Raw genomic sequence first — 26,339 nt, forward strand, 5'->3', positions numbered from 1 at the left:
AATGAATTTGAGGTACAAGGAAGGTACTCCTATTTCTGATCACATAAGTGAATTTCAGGGGTGTTTTGATCAATTGTCCGACATGGGTATAAAATTTGAAGGTGAAAATTTGGGACTTTGGTTGCTTAATACTCTACCTGACTCATGGGAAAATTTGCACGTGACTTTGTCCAGTTCTGCTCCTGGTGGTGTAGTGACCTTGGAATATGTAAAAGTTGCTGTTTTGAATGAAGAAGTCAGACGACGAACTCAACAAGCATCCTCTTCTCAATCAGAGGTTTTGATTACTGAAAATAGGGGGAGAAACAAAGATAGAAACCGAGGACAAGGTAACAGAGGTAAAAGTAAGACTAGAAGCAAATCAAGGTCTAAGTACAAAAACCTTGAATGCAACTATTGTGGTAAAAAGGGACATATCAAAAGATTTTGTTTTCAGCTGAAGAAAGACAATAAAGGTAACAAAGGTAAGCAACAAAATAAAGATAATGACAATGATGACCGTGTTGCCACCACCACTATAGGTGATCTTGTGATTGTTTGTGATGAGAATTTGATTAATATTGCTTGTGATGAGACAAGTTGGGTTGTTGACAGTGGTGCCTGTTCTCATGTTACATCGAGAAAGGATTTTTTCACATCTTATACTCCAGGTGATTATGGGGTTTTAAAGATGGATAATAATAGTTTGTCAAAGGTGATTGGCATTGGCACTATTTGTCTAAAAACAAGTAATGAGACTGAATTGATTTTGAAAAATGTCAGACATGCACCAGACATTCATTTGCATCTGATTTCTACCAGTGTTCTTGATGATGATGGTTATGTTAATACCTTTGGTAATGGACAATTGAAACTCTCGAAAGGTTCTTTGGTTGTGGCACGTGGAAATAAGTGTTCTGGTCTGTACTGGACCAAGACTTCAGTTTCCATTGATGGTGTGAATGCAGTTGATTGTGATAACTCATCAGTGTTATGGCACAAAAGACTAAGCCACATCAGTGAGAAGGGACTTGATTGTTTGGCGAGGAAGAATCTACTTTCAGGTTTGAAAGGTGCAAGGTTAGAAAAGTGTGCTCATTGCTTGGCTGGAAAACAAAATAGAGTCTCTTTCAAGAGCCATACTCCCTCTAGGAAATCAGAGTTGCTTGAGTTGGTGCATTCAGATCTCTGTGGCCCGATGAAGACAAAAACATTTGGTGGTGCATTTTATTTTGTTACTTTTATTGATGATCATTCAAGGAAACTTTGGGTTTATGACTTGAAGAGTAAAGACCAGGTACTTGGTGTCTTTAAGCAGTTGCAGGCTTCTGTTGAGAGGGAAACAGGGAAGAAACTGAAATGTATTCGCACTGATAATGGTGGTGAATATTGTGGGCCATTTGATGAGTACTGCAGGTAGCAGGGCATTAGACACCAGAAGACGCCTCCTAAGACTCCTCAGCTTAATGGCCTGGCAGAGAGGATGAACAGGACGTTGATGGAGAGCGTTAGATGTTTGCTTTCAGAAGCAAAGTTGCCTGGATCTTTTTGGGGTGATGCTTTATATACTGTTGCACATGTTATTAATTTATCTCCTATTGTTGCTTTGCAAGCTGATGTTCCTGACAGGGTGTGGTACAGAAAAGATGTATCCTATGACCACTTACGTGTCTTTGGCTGTAAAGCATTTGTGCATGTGCCAAAAGATGAAAGGTCCAAGTTAGATGTCAAGACAAGACAATGTATCTTCATTGGCTATGGTCACGATGAATTTGGCTATAGATTGTACGATCCAGTTGAAAAGAAGCTTGTAAGAAGTCGTGATGTTATTTTTATGGAGGATCAGACCATTGAGGATATTAATAAGGCGGAGAAATCAGAGTCTTCAAGTACTGATGAATTGGTTGATCTTAATCCAGTTCCTGAGACACATACGCCCAGTGTAGCTGAGTTTGGTAATCATGATGATGGCCAGAATCATGTTCATGATGATTTGGTTGAAGATAATGATGATGATGTTGCTGATGATATTGATGCTTCTACCAGTGGTGCTATTGGTGAACCTGTTGCCCCACTTAGAAGGTCTTGTAGACAACATATTCCCTATATTCGCTATTCGTCTAATGAATACGTGCTTCTCACTGATGGGGGAGAACCTGATTGCTACAAAGAGGCTATGGAGTATGAGCACAAAAAAGAATGGGTTGCCGCTATGAATGATGAGATAAAATCTTTGGTTGACAACCATACTTTTGAGCTGGTCAAGTTGCCTAAGGACAGGAAAGCTTTGCAAAATCGGTGGGTTTACATGTTAAAGACTGAGGTGAATACTTCTAATCCACAATACAAAGCTAGATTAGTTGTCAAAGGCTATCGTCAGAAAAAGGGAATTGACTTTGAGGAGATTTTCTCACCTGTTGTCAAAATGTCTTCTATCCGAGTTGTTCTTGGTTTGGCAGCCAGTCTTGATTTAGAAGTTGAGCAGATGGATGTAAAAATTGCTTTCCTTCACGGTGATTTGGAGGAGGAAATTTACATGGAGCAACCAGAAGGTTTCGTGGTGAAGGGTAAAGAAGACTATGTCTGCAGATTGAAGAAAAGTCTATATGGGTTGAAACAAGCCCCGAGACAATGGTACAAGAAGTTTGAGTTTGTTATGATCCAGCAGGGATTCAAGAAGACAACCTCAAACCATTGTGTTTTTGTGCAGAAGTTTTCTGATAATGACTCCATCATTTTATTACTTTATATCGATGACATGTTGATTGTTGGTCATAACTGTTCTAGAATTGATAGGTTGAAAAATGAGCTTAGTAAGTCTTTTGCAATGAAAGACTTGGGACCAGCAAGACATATACTTGGCATGCAGATTACTTGTGACAGAGAGGCCAAGAAGTTGTGGTTATCTTAAGAGAAGTATATTGAGAAAATACTTCAGCGGTTTCATATGGATAAGGCTAAAATGGTAAGTACACCTCTTGCTTTACACTTTAAGCTTAGTACTAGACAAGCTCCTTCTAGTGATAAAGAAAAAGGAGAAATGCAACGTATTCCTTATGCATCTACAGTAGTAAGTTTAATGTATGCAATGGTTTGCACAAGGCCTGATATAGCTCATGCAGTTGGTGTTGTTAGTCGTTTACTATCCAATCCAGGTAGAGAACATTGGACTGCTATGAAGTGGATATTGAAATATCTCCGGGGTACTTCTAGTTTAAAACTCTATTTTGGAATTGGGAAACCTATTCTTTGTAGTTTTACAAATTCAGACATGGCTGGGGATGTTGATTCTAGAAAGTCTACTTCTGGTTATTTGATTACCTTTGCAGGGGGAACTGTGGCCTGACAGTCTAGGTTGCAGAAGTGTGTTGCATTGTCTACGACTGAGGCTGAGTTCATCGCTATTATTGAAGCATGTAAGGAGTTGCTGTGGATGAAAAAGTTTGTGCATGAACTTGGTTTCACTCAAAAGAGGTATGTCTTATATTGTGATAGTCAGAGTGCTATTCATCTTGGTAAGAATCCAACATTTCTTAATAGATCGAAGCATATTGATGTAAGATATCATTGGATTCGAGATGTTTTGAACTCCAAGTTGATTGAACTTGAAAAGATTCACACAGACAAAAATGTTGCTGACATGATGACAAAAGTGGTGCCTTGAGAGAAGCTTGAACTGTGTGCCGGAGCAGCCGGCCTTAAATTTGCATAGTTGCCTTTTTTGAAGTGTCTCCCTTCTCTCATGGGTTGGAGGGGGAGAATTGTTGGGCCCAACCCATTATTGGATATTGACCCATATTATAGCCCCCTCTCCTTCAGCCAACTATTTTTTTTTTCAAAAAAAAAGAAAAAAGAAAAACAAAAACTAGGGTTAGATCTTCTTTTGCGCGCGACGTGTTGAAGAGAGAGAGGAAAAGAGAGAAATTGAAATACTGTGCAGATTTCTTAGTGCGTAGAGTTCATCAAACGGCCGGAACTTTCCAATCCACCGTCCGGTCGAGCAGAAATTTGGACAGTAAGTGGATAACTAATTTTTCTTCATTCTGAACGGTCGGATCTTTGATCGGAGCTCTGAATCACCGGTTATTTGAGGTCGAACAGAAGTAACTCGTAGTTGTTCGGGAAAAGAAAACATTTCGCGGCAGTCTTCATCAATTATTCTGATTAAGGGTCATTTGTGGTTCGATTTGGCTGAAATTTGGTGGGATTGTTCGAAACTCACAGACCTACGATCGGAACGGTGTAGATTTGATTTGGAGTAGTGAAGGTCTCCATGTTGTGGCCTGAACAATAGCCGCATTTGTAAGTTTTTCTGACTGTTATTTTTCACCGTTTTTGGTATTCTCGTTTGTATGTTTGAGAATCTGTATTGCTCTAAGTTTGTGAGCATATTGTGGTATTTTAGTTGCTGTAATTGTTACCTCAAGTTATTAATGGAGATTTTTGGTTGGGTCTCCTTGGCCCCGTGGTTTTTACCCTTCACATTGGAGGGGTTTTCCACATTAAATATCGTGTGTGTCTCTTTTTGCTTGGCTTATGATTGTTTTTATTGATATCTTGTTTGGAATTGTGATAGTTGAATATCTATAAATTTTTATTTTTGGGAGAGAAATAGTTTGTGGATAAACTTAGTTTCTTCCCAACACATTGTCTCTTTCTCTCTCTCACTCATTTTTTCCTACTTTAATTTGTTTGACATAGGGATGTTTATCCCATACATTGTAATGGATATAATTCATTTCTTTAATTTTTGCCTCCTCCCTTTTTTTTTCGTTTTTGGCCTAGCACAATCAAATTATTTCTTTGATGCTTGTTAAATGAGTAAGGATATGAGCGTGGCGTGGCATTCAAACAATCGCATTATTGAGTGAGAAAAAAATTGAGATTATTAGCATTTCCCCCTGATGATCTAGCAGCTGAATTGGTCACTTGGCAACCCTCTGAATAAATGTGAAGCTATGGCATCAAATTAATTTGTATAATTGCAGGCTTTAATTTCCGTGATAAGGTTACTGGACGTTGACCTCTTCTTTTCCTTTCTTTTCTTTTTATGATAGAAAGTGGGCATGGACTTCACATGCATCCTATTCTCCCACCCCTTAACCTCTCTCTAATTTGTAATTTGTAATAAAAAAACACATTTATTGTGTAATCTGATCTGATTTTATTTTTCTTTCTCCAGCGTTTTATCTTTTGTTTTCTCAGTATGTCACATGACATGCTGATGACTCTATGAGTGCTATGACTCTATGGTTATAAAACAAGTGCTATGACTTTATGAGTCTCTACATATTCCAATTTCCGTTAAAAAAAACAAGAAATTTACTGTTAAATGTTTTCCCCCTCAACTTGTCGGCAGCTTATCATTGTACGAGAAATCATATTCTATACATGCTTTGCCATTGAATATTTGAATTATAGCCCCCGCTACGTTTGGGTGGTGGGTTGGGCCTCACTACTACTATTACTGTCCTACCCAATTCAAATCTTACACGTCATCAAGATGTGATGAATGAATTTGACTCAATTGTTTCTTTATTATTACTTACTTACCTCCTGGGCCTGGCATGGCATGTCCGCCACGTGTACATTGATTTACCCTCTGTGTTGCATCATCCTTCATCAGTTATTATAAAATCTGGAAAAAAAGGCCATTTACGGAATAAACGCGGAATCTCTTTTAAGTTAGAGAAAAGGATACGTGCTTAATTATTTATTTAAAATTCCCCCCTAAAAGCCAAAAGCATAGCGAAGCAGCCCATGACATGTGAGAGCCAGCCCGGTTTCCCTCCTTTCTTGCAGCTCTCCAGCCTCTCCTCCTCGCTCACCGATTTTCTCTCCCTCACTCTTTCCTCGTTTCCGAAAAACGGAAAACGCTCTCTCTCTCTCTCTCTCTCTCCCTCCATTATAAAAGGAAAGAAACCGGCACTACCTCTCTTCTCATTTCTCAAACCCAGCTTAAGAAGCTTATCCTTATTGTTGTTGATCTTGTTGTGATACTGCGCCTTCTCAATCCCCATTTCCGGAAAGAAAAATGGCCCACCCTCCGACCCCAATCTCTCCTCCTCTCAAGGATGAGCTGGACATCGTGATCCCGACCATCAGAAACCTGGATTTCTTGGAGATGTGGAGGCCATTTTTCCAGCCCTACCACCTGATCATCGTCCAAGACGGAGATCCGACCAAAACCATCCGAGTGCCCGACGGCTTTGACTACGAATTATACAACCGCAACGACATCAATCGGATCCTGGGCCCCAAGGCCAGTTGTATCTCCTTCAAGGACTCCGCTTGCCGCTGCTTTGGTTTCCTTGTTTCCAAGAAGAAATACGTTTTCACCATCGACGACGATTGCTTTGTAAGTTCTTTTATATTTCACTTTTCCTTGTTCTTTTCAGTTTTTATTGATTGATGATTATGGTTTCGTCCCTCCAATTCTTACCCAAACCGGAAATTCGGTTTCCGTTCCGGTCGATTTGATACCCTGTTCGTTTACCATCATTCCTCTCTTTTATGAGTGAGGCAGTGAGGGTGTCTAGTCTCTAGACTGCAGAGAGGAGTCTGGAATCCGGATTCTGGGCTCCCAGCTCAGAGTTCAGGGAGGGCAGGAATTGAACATGTGCTCAACTCAAGTCTCGATTCTCTAATCTGTGTCGGGTGTCGGCTGGTTTGGAAAACATAAAAGGGGGCGGGGGGTAATTCTATGTTGCTGCAGGGGTATGATACCCGAAGAAGTTTTGCCAATCAGCCCGTCTTGGATCTGGATCTCCTGCACTTTTTTGCCTACACTTTCTTCGTTAAACAATCAATGCTAGACAGGTTTCATATATGAGAATGGTATTATGTGAATTTTATTCTAGTCCCGTACACCTGTCACGCACCGATTGTTATTTCCTGTTCAGCTCAGTGTCCCTTGAGTGTGTAGAGCGTTTCCTTCGATCGATCAATAAGATGAATCCACGTCAAAGGCTAGGTCCTAAAAGTCTGAATACCGTGCACTCTTTCCTATACTTTTATTAATTCTGCGACATGTGTCTCAAACTCAATGAGAGTCTTGCCAGAGATCAGCTTCAATCGGTGCAAGACCGGTTACAGGTGCACAGCCTTGCATTTGCATTGTTTCCGTATTTCTGTGATTTATTTCATGGACATATTTCAATGCAAGATTATAAAGGGTGTTCGAACGGTCCTTGTACGGACTGAATCCGGATCCGTCCGGCCAACAGATACTTGTCCAATATGTTCGAACATGATTTGTGTCCGAACATCTCATGCACGGTAGATCCCAGTGTTATGGTGGGTTCTATTCTCGTGGTGAGATGTGCGGAGACATATATCATATTTATCATATTGGAATATGTGTATTACAAATTGACCCGGAGCCTGAATCGTTTTTGCCTCCGGGTCAATCCTTTAGTTAAATGGGTCAGGCAGTGATACATCAAAAAAAGTATCTGTCCAACGGGCATAGTCTACACGTGCGAGCTTAGAGAACCTTACACGCGAAGATTCCATTTAGCGCGCGCTGGGAAGGCGAAAGATTCCATTTCGCGGCCTCAGGGAACCCGTCTGTACAAGGTTTTGTTTTTAGTATATATATAAGATATCATATTGGAGTATATGTATTACAAATTGACCCAGAGCCTGAATCGTTTTTGCCTCCGGGTCAACCCTTTAGTTAAATGGGTCAGATCGTGATACACCAACATATGTATTTGCCCAATCGGCTTAGTTCACACGTGCGAGCGCTAGGGAGGTGATAGATTCCATTTCGCGGCCCCAGGGAGTTCGTCCGTACAAGGTTTTGCTTTTAGTGTATATATAAGATGTGTATTTTATCAATAAATAATTCATAATTACACTCTAAGTGTAATATATATATATATATATATATATATATATATATATATATGCATTATTTTATGTTTAATTTATATTTATATATATTATTTTTAATTTTTATTTATAAAAAATGTTAAAAGTTGGGATTTAAGGCCAAATAAAAAGGGTTTTTTGACAAAAATAATGGGGTAGGGTGACTTCGGCTCTTTAGGATACATAGATATTGAAAAGTTATCCCAAATTGATATAAAGATCACCTCGATTGAACAACTGAGCTCAAAGTTATGACCTCTTAAAGTTTCTATGTACATTTAGTATGCAACTTGTGACTTGGTGGATGGGTTGAAGGGGTTGATTGTTCAACCACCCGGGTTGGACGAATTTTTATCAAGTCAATGGATTTTTGACAAAACCCTAGGTTTTAGGAAAATCAGACTTGGAATCATTGGGTGACAGTTTGAAAATATTGGTTGGAACCATTGTGGGACAGTTTTTGTTGGGAGTAGACCTATTCATAGACCAGACTTTGGGTTCGACTTTACACTATTTCCGGCTTGGACTTCAGTCCAGACCCTTCAAGTTATGGCAAAAGCTAAGCTCGATCCCTACCTATGAACATGTCTTGAGAGGAGATCCCAACTCCTAAATGCAAGGAATCCCAGCTTTTTGCATTTCCATGGGGAAAAATAAAGGAACTATTTCTCATCAAGGTAAACAATGGATGTAGACTCTTATACAACTAAAAAAAGAGCTTTTATTGATTCCTCTACACAAATTTTTATGACTTTGTATGGTTGGGAACAACGACAGGTGGGGGAACCTATCACAATATAAGGGGTACTATAGCATAGGTGTGGGTTTGAGACAATACATTCAAAAAACCAATAAAAATTTATGGGGGAGGGGGGTTCAAACCATAAATTTCCAAGAAAAAAAAAGAAGAGAATAAGAAGAAGAAGAAGACGTAGTCCATCATTGATCATTGTTGGAATTGACCTAACCTAGCCATGAGATGGTATAACTCTTAACTCAGGCCTATATTTGGCAACCATGTTGGGACAACACTTAGATCTTTGGCAATATTTTTATAACATGAGATATCCCTCTCATAATCCTTGTAAATCCTTATCTTTCTCTATTTTGTATTTTGTCCTATTTTAAGGTGATTTTTGAAGTGATTCAACCTTGTATGAAATTTGGGGTTATTCTTTGCATGGGCAGTGGTTGGTGATGAAACATAGAAAACATGTAATCCCTTACCTTTCTCTTTTTTGTATTTTATCCTATTTTAAGGTGAATTTTGAAGTGATCAAACCTTTTATGATATTTTGAATTATTCTTTGCAAAGCCAATGGTTGGTGATGAGTCATGAAACAAAGAAAACATGTAGTCCTGCCCCCTTGTATTTCGAGCGATCATTGGTCATTCAAAAACCAATCATGGTTGATTAAAAAGAATCTTGTTCTCTGCGCATTCTGTATTTTAGGTCTTTTAAATGCATGTGTAGGAGTAAATTTAGCATGTCATATTGTCATTTTAGGTCTTTTTTTATACCCCTTTGACTCTAAGGAAGACTATTGCTTGGTATAATCATAAAATCTTAGCTTGACAAGTTTGAGAACCTGGGTTCGAGATTGAGAGCAGCCACTTTATACAAAAAATGCTAAAGGTTATCTCTGTATCCAGTTTACCCTTAGAAGTAGACATGTTTTGGCCAAGCTTTGCCTTTGTATTAACAGAACATGTTTAGGCCTGAGCCCAAGCCTAGACCGACCAAGAAATTGTGCAAGAAGATTTATTTATTTATTTTTTACTCAACAACAAAACTTATTTATTTATATTAAACGATCTCAAAAACCAAAGATACTAAAAGATCTTACTATGGCTTGAGGAAAGAGGAGAAATAAAGAAAGAAATATATATTATATATTTTTTATTATGTAAAAATATTATTGGGCTGGGATTTTTTGAGAAAGTTTGAGCCTGGCCTAAAATCCTGTCCAAGCCCAACCAAGAACAGGTTGGGCCGGGCTGGCATGAACAGTTCTTCTCTGAAGACCTTGAATAGCTGGGACCAATGTTGGGTAATGGCTCTTTGACCGTAAAGAAGGCCAAATAGTGAGAAGGGAGCAAAATATGCATTACAAGCAGCTTAAGACCAACTTACAGTGAATGTCATGAACAAAAACACTTCATGAGTTAGTACTTAATGCAAAGCTAATTATTTCATTTTTTTACTTGTCCCTATAAACATAAATTGGGTCATTCTCTAAATATGTGCCAAATGTTAAATTCAGATCCAAGTTTGCTTCTAAAAGTGAGAATGATAGTGCAGAATTTTTGTTTGACTAAAATACCCCAAATTTTGAATTTGGTCTCTCTCTAATTGTAAGGATAAAAGTGTAATTTGAACAATCACTTTTCTACTCATTCAAATCTCTCTCATTAAGTCTTATATTTAAAGTATTAGTTCCTGTTAACATTCATTGAATCCTATTGTTGATTAAAATACCCTTATTTTTTAATTTGGTCCATCTCTAATTGTGAAGGCACAAAATGTAATTTGAACTACTACATTTTTTCTCATTCAATTCCCTTTTATTAAGTCTTATACTTAGGGTATTAACTTCCATTCTTTCATTGAATTCTATATTAATTAACCATATTAAAGAAAATTAAGTGTGACAAAGAATAATTATTTTTATTGAAGATAGAAATAAAATACAAATTTAAAACAACCCAAAGATGTAATTATTTTCCTGTTTGGTGGCGAGTCAACAATTCAACCTTTTGGGTCAAATGTGTCAACCCTAAATGTCATAATTAAATAATAATAACAATTAAAAAAGATGAAAACACATAAAAGTATAAAAATACAAAAAATTGTAGAAAACATTTGAACACATCTCTAAAATCGTATATTCATCATATTAAACAAAATAAATGTGACAAATAAGAATAATTTTTACAGACAAAAATACAAAAAGAAAATAGTGGAAAACTTTGGAAACATAGTATTTACTATCATCATCATCATCATAAAAAATTGTCATGTACAAAGCATGTGCACACTTACTGGTATATTTACAATGATCCAACTCAAGTTTATGCTGACTTGGACGTAGTTCAGCCCATTTATGGTGCCAATTCAAAAATGAAATACTTAGCCTTGCATTGAGTACCAATGGATGAGGTGTTTCAGTTTGTGGTAAACACTATGCTAAGCTAGGCTTAAGTTTATTATTACCCCGATTTTGTGTACCTATTCTCCTCCCTATTCATTATTTGACCCTCTTTAGAGTCACAGGGACACAAAAAGTGACAATACCATATGTGAAAAGACCTAAAATAAAAAAAGGGAAGAGACACAAATTTTCTTTTGTTAAATCACCAACTAGAACTTGTGCAAAGATAACTTGAAAATAGGATAAAAGGCTTGATCACTTCAAAATAGGATAAAATACAAAATAGAGAAAGGAATGGACTCACGGTTCAAAGTATCAATACACCTCTGTGTATCGGTACTTTGAACAATACTCCTTATATATTTGTTTAGTTTTATATTTTTTTTTTCAAGTTTCTGTTTCAAATATAAGAAGATATTGCTAGAGATTTTCCAAGACTGTGGAGTTTTGCTCGAGTTTCTTATTGTCTGAAAATGGCTATTGAAGATTTGCTCAGGTTTTAGAGATATTGTGTTGTGGGAGATCTAAATGTTGCTCAAACAGGGTTACCTGAGATAAGCCCTATCTTGGGGTTACATGATCTCAGTGCTCGGTCGACCCCAACAGTGATTAATGATGCCCAAAATCATCAAATTTGAGTATAGAGAAGTAGTCAGAGGTTTGAAGTGAAATGCCAAACATATTACGTGGTCAGGGAAAGAAGAGGGGTTTGGTAAAGGCCAATCAGTGACAGTGGGTTGCCTCTCGAGATGGACTACATCCACCATTTTTTTTTTAATACAAGCATCATAAAGAACGAAGTAAGTTTAAAAGTTAATTGGATTGTGGGCTGGACCACCACTGCTGGTAGTTAATTTGCTTATGTGACTATGAGATAGCTACTTTTGTTGTGGTGCAAGTTGGTGTGGACTGACTGGCTGGAAATTTACATTGAGTTCAAAAATAAGCAATTTGAAGTGGAATGACTCTTATTTTCCTCATTCCTCATCTCATGCTCTTGCTCCTGTTTGCTAACTTGCTTTATCCTTCTTTGTCTTAAATAATAATTGATGAAAAATAAAAGGTTGCCAAGGACCCCACTGGTAAGGAGATCAATGCTTTGGAGCAACATATAAAGAACCTATTGATGCCTGCAACACCATTCTTCTTCAACACATTGTATGACCCCTTCAGAGAAGGTGCCGATTTCGTACGAGGTTACCCATTTAGCTTCAGAGAAGGTGTACCTACTGCCATATCTCATGGGCTGTGGCTCAACATCCCCGACTATGATGCCCCTACTCAACTCGTGAAGCCTCTGGAACGCAATACCAGGTTGGCATTTGCACTGTTTTGTTCTAATTTCATGAACAAACTCCCATCTCTCTTTTCTTTCATTGCCCATAGAATATGGGAACTTATCTTTGATTTGGAGGTCATTTCTCCTTGGTTTTGTTTGTAATTAATGGGTCTCTTTGTCTGGATTTATCTGATGTTCTGATTAGTAAGCTCCTTGTGCATTACCATTATTACCAATTACTGATTACTGTATTTGTATTTACTTGAGATTTCTTCCCATCTTGACATATATAGTTACAAAGTAGCACGTGCACACACACACACACACACACACACACGTATTAGGAACTACTAGGAATGAAACAATTTCACTTAATTTTTAACACATTTAAGTGCACAAGTAAATAGCCTGAAATGAGCATTTATGGAAATGTGAATGGAAATAGAATTGAGGGCACATATTTATTTTCTCTTGGTATTCTGGTAATGACTTTTGGTCTGATGCAAAGATGATGGTTCTACATGGATTGAGTGTAAGAAAAAAATTGAGGACTCACAATTTGACTGATAGTATGGCCCTTCATAGAGTGGAATTCCAGATTTGTATTGTTGATCCTATATGGTTGGGACAAGGCTTTGTTGAGGAGAGTTTTCCACTGATGACTCAATTTAGTTAATGCTCCCCTCCCCTAGTTTGGCAATTTTCTAGGTTCAAATGCCATAAAACAATGTTTTGTAGAAAGCATTGCATTTTATAAAATAACCTCACTAGTCTGGTAGATTGAAGTGGCATGTGTTTTAATGATCATGAAAACCATATGATCAGTAACTAGCTTTGGAATTGATGCAAGCAGAAAATACACTATTATCTGCAACATTTGGCTGTGGGGTGAAACAACATTTAATGGATAATGGGGATTATTATCATTTGAGCTTTTATCAATGACCTGTGTCAAAGAGTTAGTATGTCACTGCCCAACTGCAGGAACTTCAGAACTCATAATTTTTGTAAAGCTTTAATGATTTTCTTTATTTGTAGTAATTGCTTTTAGCTTGAACAGGTACGTGGATGCTGTTATGACAGTACCCAAAGGCACCTTGTTTCCAATGTGTGGAATGAATTTAGCGTTTAACAAGGAGCTGATAGGCCCTGCTATGTACTTTGGGCTCATGGGTGATGGCCAACCCATTGGCAGATATGATGACATGTGGGCTGGTTGGTGCTCCAAGGTATGTTCGGTTGCTAAGTTCTTTATTTTTCATTCATCTTTTCTTCATACGCTCAAGGGATGAATTCCTTGTAAATCTTTTACCACTTTTAAAGGTGTATAGATTTGATTGATCTGCCATTTCTATGCTAATGGACCATTTCTCTGGTTGTCTTGATGACAATAAATGTTATTTCTTATGTTCATCAAAAAAAAAAAAAAAAGGTAAAACTAAGCTTTCAATCCTAGTTTCTATTCTCCATTCACTAGTGATAGTCATGATTGAATGGTCATTGCCAATTGGTAGAACCATCAAAATTGATGAGCACTTTAAAACTATCAAGCATTCTGGATTCTTTCCCTTGATATTTGGGCTTCATAATTCATACATAGTTATTTTCTGGTTTACAACGTTATAGCTTAGGTTGTTAAAGCAACTTTCCTTAACTTGGTTTTAGGGCCTGAAACTTTGGTTGGTACCGCCAGAAAATCTTCTTTGCCAAAAGTTCAGCTATTCAGTCCAATTGGTTTTTCTTTTACATACTATTCAAAAAAATTAATAATATAACTTGACTGCATTCTGGTTCTCAGGTGATCTGTGACCATTTGAGTCTTGGTGTGAAGACGGGGTTACCATACATTTGGCACAGCAAGGCAAGCAACCCGTTTGTAAACTTGAAGAAGGAATATAAGGGCATCTACTGGCAAGAAGAAATCATTCCATTCTTTCAGTCTGTTGTCCTCCCAAGAGAATGTACAACTGTGCAGAAATGCTACCTTGAACTCGCAAAGCAGGTGAAGGAGGAACTTGGTCCTGTGGACCCTTACTTCCAAAAGCTTGGGGATGCCATGGTCACATGGATTGAAGCCTGGGAGGAGCTCACTGCACCACCACAAGCAAATGATCAGCCCACAAAAACACCTGTTAAGGAGGAGCCTTCTCCCAAGCCCAAATAGAAAATGATTCAGATTACATGAATGTTCTGATTCTGTTATGCTTTTCAGTACTAGAAACCCTTTTTGGACGATCCCTCTCTTAGGATTTTGAGCTTATATTAGGTTTCATTCCCAAAGTATGATCATTCTCTTGTTATTTAATTAGCTCTTTTCTTTTTTAATCAAAACTCTTTCCCTTTCCAATAATCAAAATCTAGCTTCATGAGAACCACCGCATTATGTGGATTCTGTCAAATCGCCAGCCTAATGAATGGGAGAATGTTCTCATTCTCTCTCAAGTCTCATCGCATGCATTGATCTTGAAGATGTTAATGTAAAGTCCACTGTTATGGGGAGAGATCTACACTCTCTACACACAAGGGGTAATCCGTTTTCTTCCCTTATATTATATATGCTTGAATTCAGATTTGTATTGTATTTCCAAATAAGCGTTGTCTGTTTGCATGTCCACCATCCCACCCCATTACAAGCAATCTAACTATTCAGCTTTTGCACTTGTATTCAAGCATTATAGGCCAATACAGATGCCCATGCCCCTGGATGTGATTCACTGAATCGGCTTTATATGATATACAAAGATGCATCCCTTTACAAGATACAAAATACAAAATTAATGCTTATCTGTGTGAACCATTTGCCCTGTTTACTAGTTGGGTCCAATCTTCTTGAAAATTTGTTAGTCTTCGTGGACTTAAATAAGCAACGGAATCTGATGTACCATAAATTTATGCCACTATTAGAGTCATCATCAACCACTATCAGTCCTATTATTATGACGACGATGGTGACGAAAGGAAGGTGATTAAGCATAGCTCCTAGCTTTTATGAGCTTCGAAAATTTGGAGAATGAAAGGATATGGTCAATTGTAGCTTTCACTGGTAAAAAAAATAATCCCATTTTCTCACGTGGCGGCCATAAGTAAGAAGAACCCAAGTCTACGTAGAAAAGGTCTTCCACAATCTGGAGGGGTTGATCAATTAAATAAGGCAATAGGAGAAATGATTAGGACGACGATGAATCATAAATCGGGGGGAAAATGTCAAATATGTAGAGGCTTGGTTTGGTCATTATTAAAATAGAAAACAACTATTAATGTTATAGATGACATGGCTGATTTTGATTTTCTTTTTTTCTCTTTGAAGTGGGTTATTAGCAATCGCGATGTTCTAGATGGACCATCAATCGGGCTGCATATTTATTCATAACGTTCATGAACTTAACTCATCCCAATTCCCCAATCGATTGAGGCTTAGGACTAATTAATCCCCATGATTAAGGGCCCAAGGAGGGGCCACGAATCTCTCTATGGAATTTAACATTCAAGTACTGGAAGATATTCTTAACGTACGGTAATTTAATTGGCTAAAAGCCTAAAATGTAAAATCCTTGTTAATGAAATCATTTTATTAAAAGCCAACTTTGCAAATTGCAAAGCCGGCTCTTGTTGCCAATTACCAGAAACCAGCACAAATTGGGATTTTGCTGATACAACAGCTGTTTCTGTTTTGGAAAAACAAAAAACATACATATTAGTGAACATTCCAAAGTGTGCTCTAAGCCTGGAAGTTATGAAGTAATTAGATGGAACCAAAACGTCGATCACTGAGCTATGCTCTCTTTATCTAGGTTTACTTTATTAATTAAAAAGCAGGTTCCCTTGAGTAATCTGTTAAAAAATTCCCAAACAACATGATAGCAGAACAACTTTGACCAATAAAAACTTCCATGAATCCCTATAAATTTTGATAAATACCATTTGATTGGTTATTGATGGAGTAATTTAGCTCAACCTGTTAACATGCGGACATGTAAACCGATCTAATGGCATGGATGCAATTCAGCATTCCCTGCCACCTCAACAGGCCATCTCAGCTCAGGTACCTCGGGCACTTCGACCTAGACTAAGGTGCGAACAGCTTGTGATGGCCCAACTTGTAGAGGTGATACGTAGCCGACTTTTAGAAACTAGCCAGCTGTCTCTGACTTCTCCAAGATCACACGCACGTTTGCAAGTCTTATCCTTATTCCACCCGGATCAGACGGATTCAATAAGCCTTATCACTTTTCCTGGCAGTGTGGGCCAAGAATCTTAGAGGTATTATGTAAGATCTACAACAACTCGCCTATATAAGAGTTTCAACCCAACTTTACACGGTACGCACAATTATTTGCTCACTAGACTTCTAGCTTATAAATCTTCAGCTCACAAGCAGTTACTATCTTAAGCATCGAAGCACCCACATCGGATAAACCACCCCGGGTCCTCTGATCTCGCTTTCTTGCAGTTTAACTGACCAACCTAGGAAACCAATGTCCGAACTACCCTCCAGTTAAGAGCATCCAAATTGTACACCATCATTTATTACTTTTATGACACTCGCTAATTAGTTATACGTTTTTTCCTATATCATATAGCTTTTTTTTTTGACAAAAATAAACATTAATACATTGGAGAAATACAAATGTTACAATTTATCTCCAAGAAACAGAAAACTGAGGGAAAGTTCTTTAATAAATTTTGTGAAACTTCTCATAAACTGTACACAATTTTATATTTCTCTCATATTTTCTGTCAAACCACAAACACAGCCTGAAGGAGAAAGCTTGCGCCCGAGATACTCTTTTTCATTGTTGCATCATACATTCAAATTTATTAGAGAAAGATCAATTCTCCTTCCTCATTCCTCAAACCAACAGTTGAACAACATATCGTCGAAAACTTACTCGGATTATATATATATATATATATACGTGAACATGATCATTGAAACATTTCTTTTATCTTTTCTTTGTCCACTCATTAGCGATGTGATGATGCACGAGCACTGGAAGTCTGGAACATCTGTGATGAAAGAAAAAACGTGCACGTAAATTCTCGATGAATATATACACTCACTGGGAATAATTATTATTATCTGTTTATATTTTTTTAATCTGTTTTTTTTTTTGGCTAAAATTGACGAACAGGGTAAATTATTGAAAGCAAGGCTGTGCAATTTCCTAATACACACCCGAACTGTTAACCAAAATTATTACCCAACAATGTACTGATGAATTATATATATATATACCGATGAAAGCAAGGTTCTGCTAGTCTCGTATCATCGATGGATGCTGTCTAGGGCTACCATAACTTCTCACACGTGGAATATTAAAATGTGTCCGATTTAGATTATTTATAACAAAAATTCAATCAAACTAAATGACTCTCTATCATCTCATCTTTTCACAGGCGGTCCTAGTCGTTGTGGAAGAATATTTTCTTGAACGTAAACTAATAATTACTATGTAAATTAAATCATTTGATGCCTTTTTTATAAGTATTTTAATTTTATATTTGTGCCTTGAATTTTTTATTATGATTTGCTTCATAAATTTATTTTGGATTAAGTTAAGAAAAATTTTGAAGATAAAATTTCAGTGATTTGTGATAGAAGAAGTATGGGATTCGATTCATATTCAGCTTATGGGTCCAACCCGAATATAAAAAGTTATGTATTTTGTTTTTTTTTTCTCTTGTATACTAAAATTTGGCTTGTGAGAGAAATTGAGTACTGTATTTAAGGTTTAGGGTTTTCTATGAATGCATAGCTCTATATTTTCTCTATTGCTGATTCTATAATGGGTTTTTGTTCCCCCTTCACCCATGAATCTAGGCTATAAGCTGAACCATGTGAATCTACCTGTTCTCTCTGATTACTTCTTTTATCTATTTTTTCTTTCATTTTTGAGTATCATTTGAATCTGTATTTCTGGATTTTACGTAATGTAATAGTTTTCATTCGCAGTCCTAAGAAATATTATTTCACTTGAGATAGTGAGTCTTCATAACAGATGTAACATTCATGGGAGAGAAGTAATTAAAGAAAAGGTGTTTTTTTGTTTTCTGATTATTTGGAATGGAGAAAATGCTTTAAATGAGAGATTGACTCTCTTTAATGTTTAACTTCATCCATTCTTAATTTAAATTGTCGAAAAAATTATTTACTGTATAGATTCTTAATTTAAATATAATTTTTTAATATGACAAAGTGAGAAATTCCCATAATTTATTAAATTTAAATTTATATTTTAAGTTTAAATCTTTTTAACAGACAAACCAAACTGAAAATAGACCCAAATTGATACAATTCGACTTGGCAGGTTTTCACTAATGGTCAATCATTTCGGGTGACAAACTCCCGACCTAACCAGGTCAATTTGGTTGGCGAAACAGCTTGCAACAGAATTGAGTCAATCCTTGAACACTCTTAATTTCAGCTAAATTAATACTCTAATCTCTAATAAATAACAATAGTTTAATCTCATATAATTATTAATTTTTTTTTTTTGCAAAAGTTAGGGGTGAGCATTTGGTTTATTCAGTTAAAAACTGAACTGAATAAAATGAAATTTTAAAAACAAATAAAAATTTAAAACTGAATCAAAACCGAATTATAGAAAAATTGAAATAACTAAAACCAAAACTTTTAGTCTGGTTTTTGGTTATTTTGGTTAAAATAAAATCTTAATAATGTGTACTTTATGAAATCAAATTTTATTATATTATATATTAATATATAAATATATAATATATTATATGTTACATATCATATAATATATGTTACGTATAATAATAAAAAGTTTGTTAATTCGGTTAACCAAATTTCTAATTGTAAAAACCAAAACCGAAAACTGAATTAACCGAACCAGTTTAACAAAAATCCAAAAAGATTGAACTGAACAAACTGAAACCGAAATTTTTGGTTTGGTTTTTCGATTTTAATCGAATAGTGCTCACCCCTAGCAAAAATACACAATTATTAAAAATAAATTTATAATGAAAATACAATAGATATCTAACAAAAATAAAATAATTAATTAAAATATATTAAATTAGTTGATAAATAGTGTAATCTCAAATAATAGTTTAATCTCTAATAAATATTAATCAATAAATTATAAAAATTACATAATTACTAAAAGTAAATTTATAAAAAATAAAATAAATATGATAAATTAAATTTTAGAAGTTAAATAATAGTTGTTTAATCTCCAATAATTATTGACAATTTAATGTTAAATAACAAAACAAAAATGTATTTATCAAATAATTATTGAAAATATATTTATAAAAAAATACAATAAATAATTACTAAAAATAAAATAACAATTAATTTTAGTGTATATAACTATTTTTGTAAAATTATTACTAATAAATAATATTTTTTTAAAAGTTGTTTTCTAAGATTATTAATTGATATAAATGAAATTAGTTATTTAAATAATATTTTTATTTATATATTTGAAATATTAATTATTTATTGAATTTAATAATCCACAAAATTATATTTAGTACTATTATTACATAATTCATTATTAATTTTGTAAAATATTAAATTACTATTGATATGAATATTATGAAATATTTTATTAATTATTTTTATACTTTTAAGAATTTTTTTTAAATTTATTACGTAATTTTGTTATTTTAACTATTTAAAATTTAGTCATGTTAAATGTTTCATTATTTAGATATTTAAGTAATATGTAAAATATATAAAAAATTTCATTTTTTTTAATTTTATTTATTTTAATGTTATTACATAATATTAAATATTTTGTTATATAATTATTTATCTATTTTTAATGTTCAGTTGTTTAAGATATTTAGTTATTGAAATATTTAAATAATATTTTATTTTAAAATGTTACTTTTTTATTATTTAAATAACATTTAAATTGAATAATTCATAAAATTGTAATTTATATTGTTACTACATAATTTCATTATGAATTTTGTAAAGATATAGAACTATTAATAATATGAATATTATTAAATATATTATAATTATTTTTTTGTGTTCTGAATAAACATTTTAAAGTTAGTATATAATTTCATTATAATATTTAAATAATTTTCACATTTTTTTAATTGAAACTTTCTTTAAATAGATGTAAATAAAATGTGGGGGAGAGGATAAATAGGAATTAGAGATAGTTTAGGAGAGAATCTATCTATTAAATTAAAGATAATCTAAGAGATAAATAGGAGTTGGAGATAATTTAAGAGATAAATAGGAATTAGAGACAATTTAGGAGAAAGTGGGGGAAAGTAGTGCCACTTGGCTAAGCATGTTGTTAAAAATAATGAAGCCCATGTTATATACTTATTGGTTTGATTGGTAATTATGTAGAATTAAAAATAAATAAAAATTTCAAAAAAAAAAAACAGAAAATTAGGAAGAGGGGTTTGGATAAAGGAGAAGCATGGTGATGTGGACTGTCTTACTGTATATATAGGAATAGTGTCAATGGACCGGTTTTGGATTGGATCCCGTCTAATCCAAAATCAAATTAGACGGATTGGACGGACCAATACGACATATTGGATTAGACATGGTCCATCTATAATAAATTTATATTAGATTGGGTTGGATTAAGACAATATCTAATCCATTGATATAACATAAGAATATAGGTGTCAATAGACTGGGTTTGGGTTGAAACCAATTTAAAATAAAACAAATTTGAATAGATTGAAGAGTCCAGACATTGGATTGGACCAATCCAAAATGGTCCGAAAGATTCATTGGACTGGATTGGACCTGGACTCACATTGGGCTATATATATGTAGCAATGCATCCCATACCTCCTCTTCCCACCCTTCATTCTCGTTCATTCTCTCTCCTCTTCCCTTCCCACCACTCCTCAGCTGCCCTACCTCATCATTACTTGGCCCTCTCTTGTCTCCCCTTTCTCACCACTCTGAACTGCCCCGTCATTACTCTCGCGTCCTTTCATTCCACCTTACATGTAAATCTACAAGAAACGTGAATTTATGGAAACATTTATATCTCCATCGTGGATAAAAACAAAATCCACTTAACAGTTTTAGAGAACGTGGGTCTCTACGATTCTAATAGCTAGGGTGTCAATGGTATTGGAAAATTTAATTTCGAATTCGATATTCAATATAATCAAATTGAATTTTGATAATTCGAATATTTAATCGGTTGAATTTGGATATAACCTGATTTGATTCGATAAATATCCAAATTCAACAAATTATTTAATTTTTATATATAATATATAAAATATTTATATAATATATATAATTAAGTTATATAAATAATTTAGATATTTATATACTTTATATTAATAAAATATTTATTTTATATGTTTATTAATTATCTAAAATAATTAATTAATCGAATCAAATATTCAAATATTTAATGGAATTCGAATTTGGATATGAATTTTCAATATTTATCGGAAATCGAATTCGAATCTGAATATTGCCTATCCGAATCCAATTCGATCCGTTTACACTTTACACCCCTACTAGAAGCTTTAGACTTTCCTCTTTTTTCCATTCTAGCAGTAGCAAAGCTTTGTCTTTTACATCTGTTGTTGTTGTTTTTTTTTTTTTTTTTCCATTCCACGTTTCTCGGTTCAAGAGGTAGGCATACTGCTCTATTTCATCCTAATTTTTCATTCTCAGATTTTGAAACTTTTTTTTTTTTTTACTTTAACAGTCCAAAACAGGAAGGATCCATTTTTGCTAACCAAGATTATCCTCGGTCATTTTTGGGCTGTTCACCATCTCCGTCGGTTTTCCGCTGACCGGATTCAGTCAGTACGTCGTTTTCAAGATCAGATACAAGTACGTATTTTCAACAGATTTTTTCGTTCTAATAGTCTCAGTCATAAGTACTTTTGCTGGAAACATTTTCCTACGTATTTTGAAAGTGAAAAGGATAAAATAATTCAGCCCATTTTCAGTTTTCCAGTTCTGTGTTTGGCTTAGTTTGGTGTCAATTTTTTCATTTTATCACTGTTTTTTACAAACTTTACTTTCGATCACCGTCTAATGATGCCGACGACTTTTCCGACATCTTTTTTGGGTGAATTTAGTAGAAAAATCACTCTGTAACCTCCCCACGTAGTCGGTTTATGTGTACTGTGTCAATTGACACTGTTCACACAACCGGGTTAAGACGATGACGGGTTTGAGTCTCAACCGAGCAATCTACAAAATGATCCAACCCATTACTAAATCACACAGATAGCTAAACCGGTCTAGACCAGTTTCAGAAAATACTACGCCCCGGTTTCGTCTTCTCAAACTGGTCTGAACCACTATACTTGAAATGTTAATTAATAAAAATTTATTATTAATTACTTAATTAACAATCAATCATTAATAACCATCACTTATGGTATTAATTAATTAACGCAATTAATTAATTAACTTAAAATTATTATTATTTATTTTTGAATATTTATTACAATTTAAAATAACTAATTATTATTAAAATATTTACTGATGAATCAATTTTTGGCTAAGTACCTCATCCAGGGCCGACCTGTAGCACCTCGTCACTAGCTGAAGTGGCCTTGACACAAGGAGCGACCTCCCTCGAGGGCGTGCCGGCCTGATTGAGGTCCAGGTGGTGACCTGTGAGACGTGCTCACCAACAAATTCGGCATGCATATCCCAACACTTCCATGATCCTTGGAAGTTGCCCCACGTACTGAACGTTCCGGAGGGTGGTCAACATGCACGGCGGTTGCCTCCGGGAATCTTGGAGCACTTAGATGACCTCTCGAAAATCTTAGATGCAGTGCATGAAGCCTACGCCAAACAATGCCTAGATAAAGGCACCAACCCCAATGGCATAGGGGGGGCAAGTAAGCATATTCTAACTCTCATAATTTATGGTTTTTAGCTCACAATCTACTATGGGATTACTGACTTAAGCATCGGAGCGACCTTACCGGGTTAACCACCCCGGGTCCTCTAACGTTGATTCCTTGCAGGTCTCTAAAGAACTACGAAGCTCAACAATTAATCCAACTCGCCACCAGTCAGTTCGGCATCTAATATGCAGCTCGACCCTCTGGTCAGCTCGACACCTAGTCCACTCCCAACTCGGCCTGGTCAACTTGGCATCCAGATCCTCACCTAGCAAAATTCTCCACTTCGGCCTCTGAGTCATCAACCACTTGGAAGCATATCGAATGGCGAGGTACTTAGCCAAAAATTGATACTTCATTTACAAACTTTTAAAATTAACTTATGATTAATGAATATATACTTTTCTATTTATTCAAAATAATAATAATAATAATATTCATTATTGCTTTCTATAATTAAATTATAATAGTCATTATTATTATAAAATTAATTAATGAAAATTAATGAAATATGATAATTACTAAAAAATGAAAAAAAAATAATGGAACTTTCTGAAAATAATGAATAATTACCGAAATTAATTGAAAATATTGAATGATTATTGGATATTTTTAAATAGTCTGAAATTTTAAATTGAAAATATTATATATTACTTTTGGTAATTAAATTATAATAGTCATTATTATTTTACAAATAATAAATGAAACTTACTGAAATTACTATTAATATTTTAAAGAAATGGTAATTACTAAAAAATGAAAATAATTTGCCAAAAATTTCTGAAAAATAAAGAATAATTACCACAGTTATTTGAAAATATTGAATGATTATTGGATATTTTTAAATTGAAAATATTATCTATTAGTTAAACATCATTTTGAAAAATACTAATATTTCTACTGAAAATTTTTAATCTATCTTAGCATCCTCTTTATCATCCTAGCATCCTCTCAATTTGCCATCCTAGCATCCTCTTTCTTCATTCCTCTCCCTTTCAATTGGGTTCTCCCCCCCCCCCCCCCCCCAACTCATGTCTCTCACTTAGTTAACTCAATATATAATTTCTCTCCTTAGTTAGCTCAATATATATATTTTATCCTCTCTTGCACTTCTATCTCTAATTCCCCTTTATTATCTCCAATTTCCTATAAAAATAGGGCCATAATTTATTAAGAATTGATTTTTCAAATCAAATAATATTTACATCTATAGATGTGATTTCAAATAAATTAAAGAGAGGGGAATAAGGGGAATGTGATATTTCCTATATATTCATGGCATCATTATTGTTAAATAATTTTTTCTTAACTAATAATCTATTGTTAAATAATCCATTAGTTGTGAAAAATATTAAAAATTTTTGGAAAATATTATACCAAAAATTATGAAATAATTATTTCATAAATAATCCATTATTTAACAAATATTAAATAATTTAATAATCTACCAAAAATTAATAAACAATCCATTATTTAATAATTTTTGTTATTAATAAATGTTCAAAATTTCAATGTTTAACATAATTTACATTAATCATTGTAATTTAATAAATGTTCATTAAATTTTTACAATAATAATTTATTTGTAAAAGATATTACCGATTTGCATAATGTACTAATTTCTATAAAATGAATAATTATAGTTTACAATTATCAAATAATTTGGAGAAACTCTTTAACTAATAATCCATAATTATTTTTTAAATAAGTAATTAAAAAATTAAGAAATTAATCTATGAAAATAATATTCTCCAAAACTATTTAAATAATAATCCATTGTTGTTATTCAACTAAACAATTATTAAAAAAATAGAAAAATTAATTTATCAGAAACTATTTCATAGTTATTTAAATAAAAATCCATTATTATTATTTCAATAAATAATTTTGAAAATTATTAAGTCTATTCACACCGAATTGGATCACTTAGTTGATTAATAACAAATGGTTTACTTTTAATTAAGAATAATATAATTTACCATAATTACATTAATTTACTATAATTACATTTGCATTGATTAATAGTAAATCATTTAGGCTTAAAAAGTAAATAATTTACATTAATTTATTGTTATTGTAAATACTTAATTTACTATACATTACTACTATTCAATAGTAATTTTAATAGATTTTTTGAAATTATTATAAAATATTGTAATTTATTGTTAGTTAATTGGTTATAGAAAATTATTAGAATTGTAGGGATGATAATTTTCTCTATAAAACTGGGCCCTTACCCTACCTCACCCTGAATGGGGCAATTTTTCTCAAATCTTAAATGGGGATGGGGCAGAGACAGGGTGGGAATAGGAAAAATATTTTTGCTCAAAATTAGGGATGGGTTTACATATAATCTTAGGACATCATAAGATATCATAATCTTATAATCTTATAAGTTTTACTCATATTCTTATAATCTTAGGATATCATAATTTCATTTCTAAAATACTCCCAAATCGTCATAACCCAATTCATAAAATACCCCTAAATTCTCATACTCCTATTTGTAAAATATTCATAAATTAGAATTTTTTAAATGATTACCTTAAGGTAAAGAAAATTTAAGGATTCCCTATCCCCAATAAGAAATAAATGCCTTACCCCGTACCCACCCTGCCACTAGATGGGGGCAGGGATGAAATAGAGTGCCTTTAAAATTATAATGAGGGATGCTCCATCTTGTACATCACATAGGCCCCACTAAATATATATATAAAGAATTACTCAAAAGATTGATCAAAATTCTGAAAGTTGTAGAGAGTTATCTACAATAGCACGTACTTCTAGAAGTATTTTTATTTTATGGCTGTTTATATTAGTCTAACTGCTACTGTTAGTCAAAAAGAATGCAACCCTTGACTACTGGAAAAAAGGAAGTTTCTTCTTTCTATCTAATTGTCTATGACGTGTAGACAATGGAACTGCACACAACACGATCCCTAAAAAGTTAATTAACCAACTTCTAAGCTTTGACTGTTCTAATCTGAAATTTAATTTCTCTCCCAATTAAGTTGGTTTGAAAATTTAAAACAATGTTTCTATTCACAAAAATAACTACTGTTTTCACAATCGGATTGGATCGGACGGTCAGACCAAAAAAATCGGGAATCGATCACCTGATTGGTTTCATTTTTCTCCAAAAACTGCTTTTCCCCCAAAACAGTTGATTTTGGTCAGTAAATTGCTGAACCAGCTGATTAACCGTTTGA

General features: G+C 34.1%; 1 protein-coding gene across 1 annotated transcript; it reads left to right on the plus strand.

Annotated features, from left to right (window-relative positions):
- The first annotated feature begins 5,638 nt into the window (after nt 1-5,638).
- LOC148853476 (UDP-arabinopyranose mutase 1-like) lies at nt 5,639-14,684 on the plus strand. Its single transcript, XM_088983418.1, has 4 exons — nt 5,639-6,337; nt 12,070-12,320; nt 13,346-13,514; nt 14,084-14,684. The coding sequence occupies exons 1-4, from the start codon at nt 6,014-6,016 to the stop codon at nt 14,447-14,449; spliced, it is 1,110 nt and encodes a 369-aa protein (XP_088839544.1). The 5' UTR covers nt 5,639-6,013; the 3' UTR covers nt 14,450-14,684.
- The last annotated feature ends 11,655 nt before the right edge of the window (nt 14,685-26,339 follow it).

This window comes from Nelumbo lutea, chromosome 4 (assembly GCF_056320005.1).
Source record: "Nelumbo lutea isolate HS-2025 chromosome 4, American lotus-T2T, whole genome shotgun sequence".
In the NCBI taxonomy this organism is placed as follows: Eukaryota; Viridiplantae; Streptophyta; class Magnoliopsida; order Proteales; family Nelumbonaceae; genus Nelumbo; species Nelumbo lutea.